At 36.8% G+C, this 13,311-nt stretch overlaps 1 protein-coding gene across 1 annotated transcript in view; it reads right to left on the reverse strand.

Moving 5' to 3' along the window:
- Window positions 1-13,311, reverse strand: part of LOC149240096 (phenylalanyl-tRNA synthetase class IIc family protein) — an 88,673-nt gene that overhangs the window by 39,101 nt on the left and 36,261 nt on the right. Inside the window, exons 3-6 of the mRNA XM_089373631.1 lie at window positions 9,153-9,359; window positions 8,918-9,035; window positions 8,699-8,775; window positions 8,336-8,515 (exon numbers count right to left, since the gene is read on the reverse strand). Of these exons, the coding sequence (XP_089229757.1) occupies window positions 8,336-8,515; window positions 8,699-8,775; window positions 8,918-9,035; window positions 9,153-9,359 (582 nt within the window). The remainder of the gene's footprint in view (window positions 1-8,335; window positions 8,516-8,698; window positions 8,776-8,917; window positions 9,036-9,152; window positions 9,360-13,311) is intronic.

Genomic DNA, 13,311 nt, shown 5'->3' on the forward strand with positions numbered 1-13,311 from the left:
ACAATATGCAAAAGGCAGAAGAGCAATCAACACCATCTAGTCTCTCCAAGATGATCGGGGTGAATCAACATCAAACTTCAAAGATTTGGCGACAATAGGAGTCAGACATTTCTGCACTCTCTTCATGAATCCCCAATCGATTACTCTTCTGTAAATCATCCAGATTTCTTGATTATTTCCCAATTTTGTTAATGAAGAATTGAATCAAGATTTGATGGAGCCTGCATCAATAGGAGAATTAGAAGTTGTATTACACTGGTTTAAAAAGGACAAAACCTCGGGACCAAATGGTTGCCCTGTTGAGTTCTTCCTGGAATTCTATGAACTGATTGGGAACGACATTTTAAAAGTGATAGAAGCATGTCGTATATCGGGCAAAATGTATGACGCCTTCAACTCCACTTTCATAGCCCTTATTCCCAAGTCAAATGACCCTCACTCCCTTAATGATTACCGACCCATCTCCTTATGTAATTGTATTTACAAGATCATCGCAAAATCATTGCCAATAAGCTAAAGTCGATTCTATCCAGGAATATATCCAAGGAATAATTCGCCTTTTTAGAAGATCAGCAAATTCACGAAGCTATCGGAGTTACTCAATAGGAATTACATTGTCTCAAGACGAAGAAGATGAAGGGTATGATTTTAAAAAAAGACCTAGCAAAAGCTTTTGACAAATTCAATTGGTTATACATCAGAATGTTTCTCACACATCTAGATTTTCATAACAACTTTATCAACTGGATCATGTGCTGCATCACCTCTCCTACTTTCAATTTGTTGATTAATGGATCCAGAATCTTATTATGGTGCTTATTATCAAACAAAATTCCTACCAGAGAAAATCTTTAAAAAAGGAGCTTTTCAAGGCCCATCATGGTGTGAACTGTGCAATTGTTCAGAAGAATCAGTGGATCATCTTTTCCTAGCACGCCCAATCACATATCTGATCTAGGAATTAATCTACAGGCTATTAGGCTTACATATCAACTGTGGCATGGCACAACAATTTCAGAGGCTTGGCAAGGATGGTACAACGAAGCAAATCCACATAAACTAAGGAACATCCCACTACTTGTTTGCTGGGATATTTGGATTGGCAGGAACAAAAAGATATTTGAAAAGCAAAATTTCCCTCCGGAAAAGATGGGGGCACAGATCTTAGCTATATATGAACACATTCCAGACGAAGATCAATCTGTCCCTATTCGCACAATAGTTGCAGAAGTAATTGATCACTCAAAGCCCTGGGCTTATTTTGATGGATCTTCTCTCCAAAATGTTATATAAAAAATTAGTTAGTTTATAATTTATTAGGCAAAGGGCATGATCGTTGTTCACCAAGAGGTGCCTTGGGCCTCCCCCAAAATGTAAACATCATCTATTCAATTATTAATAAAATATTTATCATAGTTGTCAATTGCTAATTCGTGTGTAACATCTGGTACCAGAGCGGGTCGATTCTCGCTTCTCCACCTGCAAATACATAGAAGTTTGTGTTCGGATCGTGTTATTTCCTTCCCCCACTGTTTTCTGCAGACATTGCCAGCCACCGCCTTGTTCTTCAACCCAGCAAATCATGCCTTCTTCTTCCATTGTGCCCTACGTCATCTCCCCACCATCGTGCTCCCGCCGACGTCTTCTACCCTCGAATTCCATCGTTCGTTGTCTTCCTTTCCGCCCAGCCCATGCCACCCCAAACGCTCCGACGTGAACCTATCTTTTTCCACGGCATATTAATTTAAATAACCCACGATAATAACATATTATATATGATATATAATTTATATATATATATATATATATATATAGTTTAAAAATATATGTTATATAGTTAATTTAATTTAATTTAATTTGAAAAAAAACTATATGTTATATAAATAAATTTAATTAATTTAATTATTAATAAAAAGCAAATAAAAAGCTGGCGGACAAATATACACGCCCACAAACCCGTTTAATGTCGTTGATGTCAATGGCCGATTTCAGCAAAAAACTGATTGATTTGGAGAATAGGATTACTAGCCACTCCGATGATTTCAACAAAAAATTAGTCGATCTCGAGAGTAAGGTTATCGGGCATTCCAAAGATATCAAGAAGCTTCAGGATACGACAAATCGGATAGAACTACAACTCGGGCAAAACCATATCCAATCTGAAATGAATCATAATCAGACAATAGCATTGTTGAACACCTTGTGTGGAAGGACGAAGGTTACACCCAAACAACTACTCCAAGATGATGGAGGTAATCAACAGCACAATTCATCAGATTCAACAGATTCTCACAAAAAAGCAAAATCCCCAAAAAAATCATCCACGCACCATCAAGGAAATAGTAACGCGAATTTTCAAATAAGCAACTCTGGGATACATTCACCAATCAACACCCTCTTTTCACTCCACCGTTAGCAACGTATCAGCGAAAGGCAAAAATCGAGCTGCCCAAATTCGATGGGAACGAAAAATGCAGCGTTGCGTGGTTGAATAAAGCAGAAGAATACTTCGAGATTTACGACATCGACAATGATGACGAAAAGATTAGGCACACTTCCATGAAAATGGAAGGAGAAGCATATAATTGGTATATGTGGTGGAAGAAGACGACAATCGCCATCAGTTGGAGAAAATTTAAGGATGCATTCTTTAAAAGATTCCAAGGTGTAAAGGAAGAAGAGTTCTTTTCAACACTCATCAGATTACGACAAAAAGGAAGTGTGGATGAGTACACTCGAGAATGGGAGACATTAGCAACACGAGTACCAAGGTTATCAAAATCTCGTCTATTTCAATCATACATCTCCGTACTTAAAACTCATCTACAAGTAGAACTTGAGCTTCATGACATTACGTCAATAGAAGTAGCAAGACGAAAAGCAAAAACTGCTGAAAAGAAATTTGAACAGATACTGTGGTCAAAACCGGAAAAAGTATATTCGAGACGAAGAATGCCCCAGTCTGTGGATACGAATAATACAAGATATGTTCCACCACATCATCGTGAAGGCGAAAAATCTAACGTAGAAATACAAAGGATAAAAGAAGGCAAATGCAAACGTTGTGGCGAGAAGTGGGACCCTAAACATAGGTGTGCTAAAGGAAAAGAATCAAAGAACCTATATAACTGTGAAGCAACTAATGATTCAAACAGTGATGATTCCGACATAGAAGAAACAAAAGATGCCCAAAATTCTCTCCAGAATTAGATGACGGAAGTATTTCGCAAGTTTCACTATCAGCTATGATAGGTATATCACAACCTCAGACTCTAAAATTGAAATGACATATAAAGAAGAACAACGTAGTGGTTCTCATTGACTCTGGTAGCACCCACAATTTTTTAGATGCAACCGTGGCAAAGAGACTCAACATTTTCTCATTTCCCTTACCGAACATGAAGGTGATGGTAGCTAACAGTAAGAAGATTGAAAAGGTAGGGAAATGCCATAAGGTTAAATTGCAGATACAAGACTTTAATTTAGAATCCCCTTCTTAGGGATCCAATGGCTACAAACTCTAGGCACTTATGCTGCCAACCATCAAGTACAGTTCATAAGATTTAACTGGGAAGGGCAGAGGTACAAGTTATACGGATTCCAAGCACCAGAGAATCAAATCGTATCGTCATCTCAGATGATGAAGATGATTCGAAAAGGAGCACCAGCTTATGTAGTACAATGTCACCAATTAGAAATGTTATCTGCAAACATGATCAGCGAAGAGTCACCAGAGGTACAAGATCTAATTCAAAAGCATGAAAAGGTATTTCAAGACTTGCCTATGAAAATGCCTCCTAACAGGGAAATTGAGCATACAATAGAAGTCAAAGCAGGGTTAGACCCCGTCAACATCAAGCCGTATCGATATCCACATCACCAAAAGACGGAAATTGAGAGATTAATCCAAGACCTTTTAAAGTGTGGGATCATCTTGAAAAGTAAAAGTCCGTATGCTACTCCGGTAGTATTGGTAAGGAAGAAGGATGGTTCATTCCGGCTATGCATTGACTATAGAGGATTAAACAAAATAACGATTAAAAACAAATTCCCAATCCCCTTTATTGACGAAATGTTGGATGAACTACATGGCGCAAAATACTTCTCAAAATTGGACTTAAGGTTAGGCTATTACCAAATCAGAATCAGGTTGGAAGACATACCAAAAATAGCATTCCAAACACATGAAGGTCACTATGAATTTAAAGTAATTCCATTTGGGTTAACCAGTGCACTAGCAACGTTCCAAGCCACTATGAACGAATTATTTTGTCCATATCTTAGGAAGTTTGTATTAGTATTCTTTGATGATATATTAATTTACAGTGAAACTTGGAAGGAGCACTTACAACATCTGGATAAAGTTCTTACACTACTAAAAGAGCATCCGTTCTACGCAAAAAAATCCAAATGCACCTTTGGAAAGAAAGTAGAATACCTCGGACACATTATATCCCATGAAGGCGTAAAAGTGGACCCTAATAAAATCAAAGCTATAAAGGAATGGACCAAACCGGTTAATATATCCAAGCTAAGAGGGTTCTTAGGATTGACTGGATATTACCGAAGATTTATTAAAAACTATGCACATATAACTGCACCTCTGACAAACCTTTTAAAGAAGAATTCATTTCAATGGGATGAGGAAGCAGGAAGGTGTTTTGAAGAACTGAAGGAAGTTATGTCTAATGCCCCGGTATTGGCAACTCCAAATTTCTCTAAACCATTTATCATCGAGTGTGATGCTTCCAGATTCGATATAGGCGTAGTGTTAATGCAAGAAGGGCATCCAATAGCTTTTGAAAGTAGGAAGCTCAATAAAAGAGAATGTCTCAAGTCCACATACAACAAGGAAATGCTCGCTATTATGCACGCACTGGCTAAGTGGAGACAATATCTTTTGGGAAGTAAGTTCTCCATTCAAACAGACCATAACAGTCTCCAGCACCTCCTTCAACAAAAAACACTTTTCGAAGAACAACAAAAATGGATTGAAAAAATTGTCGCCTTTGACATGGAAATACTACATAAAAGGGGAAAAGACAATATAGTAGCAGTCGCAGATGCCCTATCTAGGAAGGACGAAGAACCAGCGTTACTTACAGTCTCGGTTGTTGTTCCTGAATGGCTTAATGAGATTCGAAGTGAGTATGCCAAGGATCCAGAAATAACTGCGATAATCAATAACCTTCCAGACAACTCAAAATTTGAATGGAAGAATGATATTCTATGGTACAAAGGAAGAATCTATCTGAATGCAAACTCCAAGTTTAAATCCAAGATACTCAAGGAGTCACATGATTCACTGTCAGCTGGACATGTAGGATTCTTTAAAACTTACTACAATGCACATCAATCATTCTTTTGGAAGGGGATGAGTCATGATATTCAGAAGTATGTAGCAGAATGTGACACATGTCAAAGAAATAAAAGTGAAAATATTATGACACCTGGATTACTTCACCCCTTAAACATTCCAAATCAGAAATGGGAAGAAATATCAATGGACTTTATTGAGGGATTACCTATATCTGAAGGCAAGGACAAGATTTTTGTAGTGGTTGACAGACTCACCAAATATGCTCACTTTATGGCAATAAAGAAATCAGCCTCGGCTAAATAAATCGCTAAAATATTTTGCAAAATATATATAAATTACACGGTTTTCCGAAAGTCATTGTGAGTGATAGAGATGCCAAATTCAAGGGTAATTTCTGGAAGGAATTGTTCAACCACATAGGAACCTACCTAAATATGAGTTCCGCTTATCACCCTCAAACAGATGGACAAACAGAGGTTGTCAATAAATGTTTGGAAGCATACCTACGTTGTTACGCTACAGAAAAACAAAACAAGTGGGCTCAGTGGCTGCATCTCACTGAATGGTGGTATAATTCTACTTATCATACGTCAGCGAAATGACTCCATTCCAAGCTTTGTATGGATACGAACCTCCGAAATGGAAGGATCTAGCTACCGTCTAGACAAATCTACCTGTTGTTAAAAACCAACTAGAAGAAACCCAAAAAATCGTCCAAACCCTAAAAGAAAACTTGAATAATGCAAGGAACCGTATGAAGCAACAAGCGGGCCGGAACAGAACCAAAAGAGAATTTGAAGTCGGAGAATGGGTATTTGTCAAGCTCCAGCCATACAAACAGTTGTCTTTGAAACAAAAAAAGAAAAAATAAATTGGCATCGAAGTTCTATGGACCATATCAGATCAATAAAAAGATCAGCCAAGTTGCATATAGTTTAAGCCTTCTAGAGAAAAGTCGTGTTCACAACGTCTTTCATGTCTCTTGCCTTAAAAGGGCACTAGGCGACCATCAATCAGCGCAAACAACGCTTCCATCCCTAGATGATGAAGGAAGGGTCATTTTAGAACCAGAAGGTATCTTATCTACCAAAGAAAGGAAGCTTTGATCTCGTGCAATCAAGGAATACTTGATCAAGTGGAAGGACTTACCAGAAGAAGAAGCTTCTTGGGAGACTGAAGCGTTTCGTCAGCAACATCCATCGTTACGTATGCTTTGAGGACAAAGCATTCTTTTGAGAGGAAGGCAATGTTATATAAAAATTAGTTAGTTTATAATTTATTAGGCAAAGGGCATGATCAAAGATTATGCCCGTTCACCAAGACTTTGATCATGCCCGTTCACCAAGACGCACCCAAGGCAGTATATAGCTAGGGCCTCCCCCAAAATGTAAACATCATCTATTCAATTATTAATAAAATATTTATCATGGCTGTCAATTGCTAATTCGTGTGTAACACAAAATAACAGTGGGGGGGGCACTATTCTCTGCCTTAACGATAACCATTATTTCAAAATGAGTTTTGGATTCGGCCCTGGTTCAAATAATTTTGTTGAACTACATATCCTTAAGCTCACTCTCTTATCTGCACTGGAAAAAGACTGCAGACAGATTCAGGTATTTGGAAACTCCAAAATCGTCATTGACTGGTTCAATCGAACAGCTCTATGTCACACACACACTCTAAAAAATCTGCTTGAAGAGACACTTGTGATCAAATCACATTTTGAACATATTACATGTTGCCACATTTACAGGAAGAGGAACATCGGTGCCGATCAGCTTTCCAAAGCAGGTGCGCAGCAAGATCTGGCCTCATGGATAATCAATGAGCTCAATGGCACAGATCACTTTCAGTATTACCATTGCCCTTTTATCAACAGAACTGGAACAGATGACAGATTTTGACAGCTGCGACCACTAGATACATCAGCACTGTTATTTTTGGATACCACTGGTTTCTAATATGCATCATATGCACAGTTTTTTGAATATATGTATATAATATCAGTGACAACGCTGGCATAGGCACAGACATCACTACTTTTTGTTTATTTATTTTTGGGTTTTTTTATGTCATAGGATCTCATAGCTCTTTGAACTACAGACATGGTTTAATTGTTCATCTGGATATGCTATTCATAGCATCATCTGGATATGATATTCATAGCATCTACTACATTTAATTTTCATTTCATCATTACCGGAAATTACGATTTTTCCTCGGGGAAAAAACAGTGCTTCAAATCACTCTTGGACCAAATGTCATCCAGGTTTACATTCTGATGATTAGTAAATGCCCCTAAAAATATTATTAGAGATGAAAAATACCATTGCACAGGATCTGTTAAATCCAGGAATGCACGAAATATATGAACATAGTGAATGTCCAAGTAGAGAATAGCAGCACATCAAAACAGAATGAAGCAGCAAAAAGAATAGCAGCACATTAAAACAGAATGAAGCAGCAAAAATAAATTAGAATAGCAGTACATCAAAATAGAATGAAGAATCATAGAAGATAGCAGTACATCAAAATAGAATGAAGAATCATAGAAGATAGCAGCACATCAGAACAGAAGACGAAAAAAGGCCATGCACGTGGCATGTACAATGCAGTAAACTCTTTCCTAACTAACCCAGCATGACAACCATGCCATGGCAGTGAAGGAAAGTATGTACCAAGTAGAGGATAAGGAAATGCCTCTGACTCAATGTTTAGTTCATATGATAAAATTTTCACTGCACATGACATAGAAGCGTTCTTTGTGAAAAGGTGTTGAGACTCGCCATAATATAAGTAGATGATCTAGAAAGGTTTGCTGGCTTTTTAGCCCTAACAGTTAATGATAAACATTAAGTTCATGACAAGAATAATGCCTACCATATCAGCAACACCCAAAAATGTGAAATTTGCATTAACTTTTACTAAAGATAAAAAACCGAACTTCCTTTATGATACATATTGCTAATGAAACCAAAGCAAATAAGTAAAGCGTCAAACTTCAATATTTACTTGAGAGGTAAAGCGTGAATCACTGGACCAGAAAAGACGAATATCTGGAATATCAAAAAGGACCATTGCAAGTCTTTCAAGCCCAAGTCCAAATGCCCATGCAGTACTTCCTGTTCTTCCATTATCAATTAGTATCTTCTGCTCAGTTACACCACAACCCAACACCTCCATCCAATTCCCCTGAGTGAACAATCTAAAGTAGGAAGAGTTAACTTCTGAAAATCATCATAGATTGCTAATTCTCTGATTAAACAAAAGATGCGGTAGTAATAATCTGAATAATAACTGTCAGGAATGCATTAGTTTTCGAGGTTAAACTTAATTTGTCAAAAAAATTATGTTTACAAATACACAATCATTTACCTGAAAATAGATTTCTAGCTCAAAGGATGGATTGGTAAATGGAAAGTAGGCATCCACCCACCGCATTTCAACATCACCTGAGAAAATGCAAAGTGAATTTCTCTAAAAGAATAACTTTTAAGGAATCAATTATTTCATAATCCAGTTCACTAGCATTGAATGCCTAGATGATACAAAGAAAAAAAGTAGATAACTAGAAAAAGCAGCATATATACATACCAAACAGATGTTGTGCTAACCCCTCAAGATTCTTCTTTAGATCCGTTGCTGCATAAGTAGTACCATCTACACCAGAAGCTTCCCAGTCAGCTGGAGTAAAAACACGGAAACCTTCCATCTGTACACACAAAGAAGACAGTTTGAAGCCATGGCCAACTTGGATACAAAAGAAGACAATTTGAAGTCATGGCCAACTTGGATAACATAGTGATTCTCATAGTATACAAAATCATACCTGGTGGAAGACTGGGTAATGTGTAGAATCTACAGAGTCTCTGCGATAAACATCTCCGGTTACAAGAAAGTAAGAGTACCCTTCCCTCAACAACTCTGCTTGATGAGCACTTGTATGGCATCGTAGCACAGTTTCAGAATTTATATAGTAAGTATCATTGTAAGTTCTACTCACATGGTCATGTGGCACCAATACATCATCAAAGTTCTGCAATTTGTAAAATCATAGGTGAAAAAAAATCAGACATTTAATGCTTAACAAAGAAAAGACTTGAATAAAGAATGTAACATAAAATAAAGAAATCGGAAATTTTATTAATTCTAATTTATAACTGATAGATAATACATATGAAGCAATCTGTAAATGCTTATATCAGTTAAACATGAACGGAAACAAGAAATATTTTGCATGTGATAGCAACTCATATGAAAATATAGAGGATATCCAATTGAACAAACAAGAATAGGGGTTGACAAACCCCTTCTAGAGCATTTCATCTATTGTGAAACACAATATGGCCACAATAATATTGTATCAGGGGGTGGCAATGCTTAAATATTTAAAGAAGCCATGTGAAAGCCAAGAGGACTCAACAGTAGCTTGAGGGGTCAGTTAAAGCAGGGAGCAGATTGTTATATAAAATTAAATAAGTCTGTAATTAGTAAGTAATTAGGCAAAGGGCATGATCAAAGATTATGCCCATTCACCAAGAGGCACCCAGGGCTATATATTTAAGCTAGGGCCTCCCACAATTGTAAATATCATTCAATCAATTTATATATATTTATAATTGTTTCTGAGTTTTAATGCTTCATTTGGTATCAGAGCTGCCTATTTTGAAAATTCGTGTTACTATTTTCTTGATTAGGCATGGAAGATGCCTTTGGAGACTCAGAGTTCAGATGTGAGTCTGATGAGTTTGATGTATCTACAGAGTTTGGATGCTCAGTAGCTTCATTATTCTGAGGAATTTGATCAGGTGTAATCTTCAACTTGTCACAAATACAGGTGAACATCACCATTGCTTGATTATGATTTAGATCCACCTTAGTTGAAAGGATTGCATGATCCCTTTTAAATTCGCTATGGTTCTGCTCGAACTGACTCTCTATTCTTTTTGTTGTATCCTAGGTCTCCTTGATTTCATTGGAATATCCAGTAACCTTATTTTCAAGATCAATCAAATTTTTACTAAAATCGGCCATCAACATTGATGACGACATTGATCGGTATGAGGTGGAGTATACTTATCCAGTTTAACCCTCTTCCTTAACTTGAACCTAATTTTTTTTAATTATTATAATTATTATTATTATTATAAAAAAATTTAACTAATTATTTTTTTTTTAGTTTTTATTTTAATTTTTTTATATAAAGTTTTATAATTACATAATATATTAGTTATTTATTAAGTTTTATAACTATATAATATACCTATATAGTTATTCATGTAAAAAGCGATGGTGTGCAAAGAAGGAAGAAGGAGGACGGCGGAGGACAGGGGAACAAGGCAGGGAGAGATGGCAATGGTTGGGGAACCAGTCGAGAGGGTGATCAGAGCTATCGAGGCGGAGGGCTTGGAACAGGATGCGGACTACAGCAAGGAAAACGGTAGTTTGTGGATGGATGCAGATGGCAGCATAAGAACGGCTGAGCAGTGGATCGAAGGCGGCAATTCACTTGTGGTTCTACCTGTGCACAGTAAAGCAACGAAGGATCGTCTAGCTCTGATACCAAATGAAGCATTAAAACTCAAAAACAATTATAAATATATATTAATTGAATGAATGAATGATATTTACAATTGTGGGAGGCCCTAGCTTAAATACGGCCCTCAGTGCCTCTTGGTGAATGGGATCATGCCCTTTGCCTAATTACTTACTAATTATATACTTATTTAATTTTATTTATAACTGTTAAAACTTAATATATATTTATAACTATTTCTGAGTTTTAATGCTTCACAGATATTGCCCCCACCAGGGTTCAAGTCTCACCAATGACACATTTGTGCTTATGTGCTAGTGCACACAATAATGGTTGGGCTCAAGTGCAAGTCCTGGATATCTTTGGCAGAATATATACCCCACTCATGACCTCTTAGACAAAGGAATTCAATTTGAATGTTGTTGGTTGCACTCTCTCCTAAATGGGGTAAGGTGTGCTAAGGTGTGCTAGCCACAACATGATAAGTGGAAGCCAATCACCAAAACTAAATATCCATGAGAGATACATCAATGAAGGGTTTCAATACATTGGCGATCATCGCAAATCCTTCTCATTGTAAGTATAAAAGAGAAGAATTAACAAAAGCAACACAAAAAACGAATATAGGAGATGACAACTATCAGCACTGAGTTGAGATAATTTTGTAAGATGATTTGGCATAACCAAGAGTGGTTATGCTAACTATGAATGCATATCAATGAATATGGCACAAAAACATAGACAAATCTCTTATCAAAGAATCGATATATTATAAATAATGAACAGGTTATTAAAATAATAGGACCATATATATATATATATGGGCCTATTATTTTAATAACCTGTTCATTATTTGGGCCTATTATTTTATAAATAATGAACAGGTTATTAAAATAATAGGCCCATATATATATATATATATATGGGCATATTATTTTAATAACCTGTTCATTATTTATAATATATCTATTCTTTGATATAATATAATATATATATCTATTATATATATCTAGTGAATGTGTTGTTGCCACAAAATCTAACAAGCCCAGAGCAAAGCCTCACTAGGTGGGGCCAAACCTTATGGCAATAAGAGAAAGGGTTGCCACTGTCACCTCAACAACCTTTCTCCTGCGCTTTAGTGGTATTGAACTACAACGAAGGATTCCCTAAATCACCTAAAGGATATTCTAATGGTATGGCTTAAGGTGATGCGTAGGAGGTCTATAATATGGCCCAAAGTACTGGCAATGCATAGAAAGGCCTAGATATTCTATACCAAGGTTCAAAATACTCTATGCCTAGACCAAAGATAAGGCTGTTATAAGTTAGGGTTTGATTGGTATGCAGTGATAAGGAGTACAGTGTCATATAGCAACCACAAGAAAAAGCCTTCTAGGGATAATCAACAATAAAGGGGCAAAGGCCTTCCAATAGGCACTAGGGTTAGTGTAATATATTGATTTTTATGGCTGAAAAATGTGCATAAACAACAAAAGAGAGATGAAGTCAGCCCTAAATGACAAATATTAACAATGCACTATGCAAGATTTTGCCATTATATTATTTATAGATGCAATTCCTAATTTATAAGCCAAAAGCATCCAACAAAAATTCACTTTTATGCAAAATGTTTCCCTAAAAACCCTAGCGGCTAACCCAACACAACAAAGATTAGTGTCTTATCCTACAAGTGTTTAATAGTCTTCTAGGGCTAAATTTTATGGAAAAGACTTTGATGGCGTAATAGGGGATGGCTAGGGCATCCACTTTCAAAACCCTAACTAATTTTCTTGTGAATGGAAAAATAAATATAGGGAATGTGAGTTTCCCTATAGACCTTATGGAAAACAATTTTGTATACAATAATGTAGCAAGATTTCAACATAAATTCAGCATTTAGTTATGACACAAAATAGTGTTACGTGTGTGTTATATTCTTTCCATGATTAGTCGCATGCGCGAGGGGATCACAGGGGTGGCAATAGCCCCCCTATTCGTTGCGCCACGTGCAGCAGGGGGGCACAGCCCCCCTTGTTGGTGGGGTTCAGGGAGGCAGTAGCCCCCCTGCACGAGGGTCTAGAGCAGTGACTCTGGAAAAAAAAAAATTGGACCCTATATTAGGTGGGCGAACCTACCTATGGTTTTGTGCATGGGTTTTGCACATGGTTTTGGGCATGATGGTTTTTTGCCCATGCTATTTTGTAGATCCGGTCATGGGAACTACAATTATGTTCTAATCTAGGGTTAATGGATTGGGTTTTATGAATGCTTTGACATATATTGTAACATTGAAAGGAAAATAATAAAAAATCAATCTGGTAGTCCCAATTTTGGGATCAAGGGGAAAATCTGTGTATATTTGTTTTATGTTTTAACTTTTATGCTCTCGCCATTGTTTATTTTATGTTTTTAGAATTCGTACGCAGGTAATTTCTATACAGGGCTAAAACCT

Source organism: Pinus tabuliformis, chromosome 8, assembly GCF_031772625.1.
Source record: "Pinus tabuliformis cultivar Carrire ecotype Pingquan chromosome 8, CPIR1, whole genome shotgun sequence".
In the NCBI taxonomy this organism is placed as follows: domain Eukaryota; kingdom Viridiplantae; phylum Streptophyta; class Pinopsida; order Pinales; family Pinaceae; genus Pinus; species Pinus tabuliformis.